General features: G+C 47.9%; 1 protein-coding gene across 1 annotated transcript; it reads left to right on the plus strand.

Moving 5' to 3' along the window:
- Window positions 1-5,882, plus strand: ANKK1 (ankyrin repeat and kinase domain containing 1). The gene is made up of 7 exons (XM_055728548.1): window positions 1-556; window positions 970-1,121; window positions 2,012-2,061; window positions 2,159-2,314; window positions 2,569-2,687; window positions 3,698-3,743; window positions 4,132-5,882. The coding sequence occupies exons 1-7, from the start codon at window positions 269-271 to the stop codon at window positions 5,478-5,480; spliced, it is 2,160 nt and encodes a 719-aa protein (XP_055584523.1). The 5' UTR covers window positions 1-268; the 3' UTR covers window positions 5,481-5,882.
- Window positions 5,883-6,502: the final 620 nt, after the last annotated feature.

Genomic DNA, 6,502 nt, shown 5'->3' on the forward strand with positions numbered 1-6,502 from the left:
CTAGGTGCATCGTGGCTGAATTTGCCCAAACAATCCTCGGCTCATTTTGAGACGTCATAACACCTTGTGTACTAGATTTTAGTCATGATGTGGTTGCATCACCAATTCAAGAGGCAAATTGGAATTAATCATTTTGGGGTCGGCAGGGCTGCTTGGAAAGGCTGGATGTCACTAAGCTACTGTACAGTAACAGCCTGTGAATCGTCTGATACCATTCTTTGGTTCCACTTTTTAAATTGTTTTTATTTTTTATTTTTGCAGGACCAGTATGAACTGTCTAATGGAAGAGGCAACTAAGATGGAGAAAATCAAATTCCAGCACATTGTCACTATCTACGGGGTCTGCAACAGTCCTTTGGGGATAGTGATGGAATATATGGCGAGAGGGTCCTTGGAGAAAATTCTTCCCACTCACAAAATGTCGTGGCAGCTCAAATTCCGGGTTATCCATGAGATGGGCTTGGCTATGAATTTCCTGCATAGCATGACACCTCCTTTGCTGCACTTAGATCTAAAACCGGGGAACATTCTCCTAGATGGGAATATGCATGTCAAGGTGCGACCTTAATACCATGTTTGTAGGGATGAGTTATTTCTCAAATAAGAGAAAGGTTATTTTTGCCAAATGAGTGCAGAATCCTAGTGAGTTAGGTTCTTCAGGAGCACTCAATGAAAGATTGACCGGTGGGGCTTAGGAGAAGCAGCTGGTAGACATATTACATGGTATTCGCAAGATCATCCAGGCAATTTGTGCCAGAACTGGGAACTTAAGGCTCCAACTGAGGAGGAAACACTGATCTGCTTGACTCAGCGAAAAAATTACAATTTTATCAGGGTTTTATCAAGTTTCAGCTGCTAGACACCTCCTCACATCCCTGACCATGAAGGATGGAGGTTATTTCCCAGCTAATATAAGGAGGGGTGAGATTATGAGCTAAATTGGAGAGGCTTTCATTTTTCTGCTTGCAGATCTCGGACTTCGGGCTATCAAAATGGATGGAGCAGTCTAGCCGAATGCAATATATTGAAAGTTCTGCTTTGAGAGGCACTTTGAGCTACATCCCCCCCGAGATGTTTCTCCAGAACAGCAAACCCCCAGGAATCAAATACGATGTGTACAGGTAAGGTCCCTGTTCAGAGGTCCCACAGAGGTGCCACCTAGCTCGACACCGAGCAAGGCTGGCACGCTGCCTCACTGCGTTTATGTTCTGGCTCTCTGCCTTGCCTCGTGTCCTCGGTGGGGAACACACCGGGAGTGATGCGTGGCACTCCAGCCTCCGTGGTGGAGAGTGAGGGGCAGTGGGGTTATCTGTGGTTAACCACCCGCCTCTTACCCGATGCACCTCTGGGCTCACCGAGCCCACGTGGGCTGCAGGCTCCTTCAGTTCCATCGTACCCTGTGAGGCTGCTGGAAGTGATGGAGGAGTAAGTTTAGAGCACGGAACAGACAGTGTCTGCCCTTCCATAGCAGTCGCTGCTCAGATTTGTTCTGATTTTAACACAGCTGTACTACTGCTTGCCTGCTTTGGTGTTCAGCTTCATTTCGGTCAGTAGCTGGTGGAGAAAAGATTTCAACTTCATTGTTTTCCTTTGGGCCAAAGTGCTTTGCAGCCCACTTACACGAGCTACATATATACGTTCTGGAAATCCGTCAGCTCCTTAGCCTTACACAGTAACGCAAGAAGAAACAAAGGGGGGTTTGCATGGCCACATAAATTTGCAGGTCTCTAAACCCCGAAGTAAATAAAGTGCAAAAAAGGCACCGAGAGCCTGACTTTCACAGGCGATGTCCTAAGTCACTCATTCACCACCCCAAGCCTTTCACTGAGGCATCAAGGATGTATGTGATGATTCATAAGATCTTGTCCTTTTGGTGAGGGGGCTGAAATCCTTCCATCCTGAGCAACTTCCTTCCTTATTTTTCCGTTTGTCAAGAAGATGAAAGCGGTAAGTGACCTTTATGTCCGTGTACCTCTGGGGGTGTTTGCTCACGATCTCTCATTGCCTGCAGCTTTGGGATTGTCATTTGGGAGGTCCTTATGCAGAAGAAACCTTACGCAGGTAAATATGAACACTTCTTACACGCACTGCACTTATGAAATGTTGATTACAGCCATTTTCACAGAGGAAAAGCCCAGCGCCCGTTGCTCTTTTTCAGGAGCCAACATGATGGCCATTATCGTCAAAGTCGCAGCAGGGAAGAGGCCGTGCCTAGAACCCATCAGCAACGAGTGGCCAGGGGAATGCCAGCAGATGGCTGACTTGATGAAGAGGTGTTGGGACCAAGACCCTAAGCAAAGGCCAAGCTTTACAGGTGCAGTAGCTGGTTGTGATACATATTAGCCAAGGGCCAGCTGGATTAACAAGCGGGCGATGAGCTTGTGTATAACTCTTTGCCAGCTAAATTGCCTGTCACCTTGGAAATGTTTGGTACCCATTTGCTGTCAACACATCTTTCTCCTTCTTTCCTTCCTCCCCACATGGAGGATACATGGAAGACGTGGGTACTGACTGCGTTCTGGCCGTCTGGGTATTCTGCACAGCTAACAAGTCTTTTTGCTCTGGTAGATATCCCTGTGGAAACAGACATGCTGCTGTCACTGATACAGAGCCATGTCGTAGATCCAGAGAACGAGCGTCTTGTCAGGAAGATGTCCCACAAGCCTGCCATCTCTGGGAGCCAGCAGGTGAGGAAGGCTTCCCAGTACCACTCGGGAAATTCCACTGAGTCCTTTCCCTGCTCTTACCAGCTCTTGAGGATGTGTTTCCTTCCTCGTCATTGTTTAGCATCAGACAAGGGCACCTCAGCCACCTTGGCGCAGTTTGTTTGCGTGGGTTGTGCAGCTGTAATTCATTTATGGGGATGGAAACCTGCAAATAAATTTAGCAAGCCAGTGTGCTGAATGATAGACAGTCTGAGAGGAAGAGCTTTCTGCTTGCTCTGATGTCAGGCGGGCCTCGGTCCTTAAAAGAAACTCAGGCAGACACAGAATCACAGGGGTTCTGCTTGTGGCACTGGCATACATGAGCAGAAGACCATTTTCCAGCTCCATGGAACTGAGGACGCTGGAATTAAATAAGTCTTGTAGGAGAAAAAAAGAAAAAAAAAGAAAAAAGAAAAAAAAAGTGAATCCTGTGTTTCTCTGACTAAGAAAAAAAGCAGGTTTCAGGATAGTCACAATTTTAGCCCAGCTACCAGCAGGTAATTGTCCCTAGAAGTCAGCCTCATCCAAGGCGAAGCAGGAGCTGAGAGCTGCTGCTGGTTTGAAGTTGTGCCGAGCTGTGCAGGCAGCGGGCAGCGAGGTGCCTGAGCGGAGGGGAGCGATGGGGGGCGAGGTGTGTGTGTGTGGGGGGGGGTGTTCCCCGTACCATAAAGCAGGTGACCGGCTGGGATGCTGCCCCCGGCCGTGGGCACGTGCTGCGGGGAGGAAGCAGAATATATGCATGTTTGGGAGCAAACAAGTAAAAGGAGGAAAATCTCATTAATATCCAGAGATCGTTCTCAGGCTCCCACATTCCTGTTAGTGTCGTGATTTGCTCTGCTGCGGTTTAGATGTCAGAACAGGATGGGATAGAAATCACTGGAATGATAGTACCAACTTCTAGAGCAGTAGCAAATTGCTGTATGCAGACATTACAGACTGCAAATAAGTAACTTTGTCTTATGGCTTTTTTTCCCCCCTTTCCTGAAAATGAGAGTGACAAAGAAGAGTTCACCTTCCCCCGAGACACCAGAAGTGGTGGTAAGTGGGGGACTTATAATTCAAAAATAAAGAAGGAGAAACCTACAAGAAGTAGCCTATTTCCTTGCTCTCCAGGGATAAGGATCTGGCTCAAGAATGTTTTCCATGTGGGTGACTTTTCCTTTTAAATGAAGGAAAATGAACTAACTGTACAGGAAACGGCAGGGACAGTTCTCGGCGGGGAGAGGGCAGACCTCTCGCTGCTTTCTAAGGGCCTGCAGCCTTGCCTCATTTCGTATTCCCTGTCTCTAAAATGACTTATTTAATTTCGTTTCATACTGTAAAGATTCCCATGCTCTCCCTCCCATCTCGTGCACACCAAACTATTTCACTTGACCTTACTCTCTCCCGTTTCTCCCCCACCCACCCCCCCCCACCCCGCCTTTAGAAACTGATAATCAGGAGGTTCGTATGCCACCTGCTTACGGTCAGGCTGAAAGTCCAGAGGAGATCCTGTCCGAGGAAATCTGCAGAGTCCAGCAAAACGGCCTCACGCTGCTTCACCTCATGGTGATCCAGGGAAATGTGGAAAAGGTGAAGTTTCTCCTGAGCTGTAAAGCCAACGTGAACAGCCGGGTAGTCTGTGGCTACACCCCCCTCATCATGGCTGTTCAGAAGAGGTCACCAGAGATCTGCTCGGTTCTGATGGAGCACGGCGCGGACATCAACATGCCTGACGATGATGGTTGGACACCTCTTCACTTCGCTGCTCAGAACGGGGACGACAGAATCGTACGCCTCTTGCTGGACCACCAGGCGCAGGTAAACGCTCAAGAGCATGATGGGTGGACCCCTCTGCACCTGGCATCCCAGAATAACTTTGAGAATGTGGCCCGAGTACTGCTGTCTCGCCAGGCTGACTCCAACACCCAGGAGGTGGATGGGAAAACGGCCCTCCATGTGGCAGCTTGCTTTGGACACGTCGGCCTGGTGAAACTGCTCGCCAGTCAAGGAGCAGACCTGGAGAAAAAGCAGAAGAACCACAGAACCCCACTTCACGTTGCTGTGGAGAGGGGCAAGTTCAGGGTAGTCCATTACCTGCTGAAGAACGGGACCTCCGTCAACAGCCTGGATCAGAATCATTACAGCGCCCTGCACCTGGCCGTGGTGAGGGGCAAGTACCTCATCTGTGAGAAGCTCATCAAATCCGGAGCCAATGTGGAACTGAAGACAGACAAAGGCTGGACCCCCCTGCACCTGGCTGCTTTCAAAGGGCACATCGAAATCATCCACCTGCTCAAAGACAGCCACGCCAAGCTGAATGCCAGAGGGAGCATGGACTGGACACCACTTCACTTGGCCACTCGCTACAGCGACGAGCCGGTAGTCTGTGAGCTGCTGAGGTGTGGGGCAGACCCCAACATCGCCGAGAAATCAGAGTGGGCCCCCCTCCATTTTGCAGTCCAGCGGGGCTCCTTTTTGACTGTCATCAATCTGCTGGAGTGCAAGGCAGATGTCAACGCTAAGAACAAAGTGGGCTGGACACCCTTGCACCTCGCTGTCCTCAAGGGCAATATGGCCATTATAAAGACCTTGATTAAGGCTGGTGCTCTGCTTGACCTGGAAGATACCACTGGCTGTACAGCCCTCCAGCTGGCAATCAGACACCAGAAAGAAAACATCATTACGCTGCTTCAAGGCAAGGACTCGCTGATTAATAGATTGGGGAACAGGACTCTGGTGAATGATGCTAAGATTTCAAGACCCAAATTTGTTCCAGGAAGGACGGATTTGTAGATTCATCAAGTCCAGCATTTATCACTTCAGCCTTCCAGCTTAAACCACCGTATCCTGTCACCTGGTGATTACAGGAAAATAGTTGTTTTATTTTTCATGGAAGTTTCGAAGCATGAACACTAAAAGAGTAAAAGAAAATGGAGCTGCAGAAAGAAGCCGACAAGTTATTTTCCAGAGTCTGACCAAGATGGTAGAACATTTTGGCTTGTTGATGCTGGCTTTAGGCAAGGCTTTCCTGTTGTAATACTTACTGTGCAGTGATGGAAATGGGTATATGTACTCCCTTTTCATATGGGCAATGCTGAAGATGTGTACAGCAGCCCATATATATACACGTGTCTTCCGCAGATTTTATTGCTTTTATTCTATGTTTCCCTACAGAGCAAATTGGTGTAAAACGGCCTTGGCACAGGTGGGAATTGAATCATGAAATTCTCACCTGCTGCTGGAAATAGATACTAAGCATATGGTACAGCAATGTGTCAGATTTTCTGACATCTCATTTTTGTAACAAGAATAAAATAAAACAAGGAAGGAAGAAAAATCACTAGTAGAGAGTATTTAAATGGATGCAACACAGAGGAAAGAAATTCCAGAATAATTCCACTCCATCCCTTCAGAAAAAAAGAGCCAAGAGCTTTTTTTCCTAAGCATTCAAATTACTTATTGACCGCCTCCGCACCTCAGGCTTTAACCACTGAGGCTGTCATTAGAAAGACTGCTCTAAGCGTAAACAATGAGTGGGTGCAGCTCTGAATCCTGTTCCCTGCCATGAGGGCTACCAGTAACCTCCAGTTGTAACTTCAAAATGCTGCTGTGGGATTGTCATAGATGGGTTGTAAGCCTTTCTGCTTAGGAAAGCAGTATCTAATTAGGGTTACCCCAAATTCTCATCGCCTTTTTTTTTTTTTTTTCTTTTTTTAAGAGCCCTGAGCAGCTGGGAAAATTAGCAGGTACTTAGTCAGTGACAAGGGGCAGGTGGGCTTGTAACAGCCCGCTGTAGGTGTTAGCTTAAAAGGCCA

This window comes from Falco cherrug, chromosome 17 (genome assembly GCF_023634085.1).
Source record: "Falco cherrug isolate bFalChe1 chromosome 17, bFalChe1.pri, whole genome shotgun sequence".
NCBI classification, from domain to species: Eukaryota; Metazoa; Chordata; class Aves; order Falconiformes; family Falconidae; genus Falco; species Falco cherrug.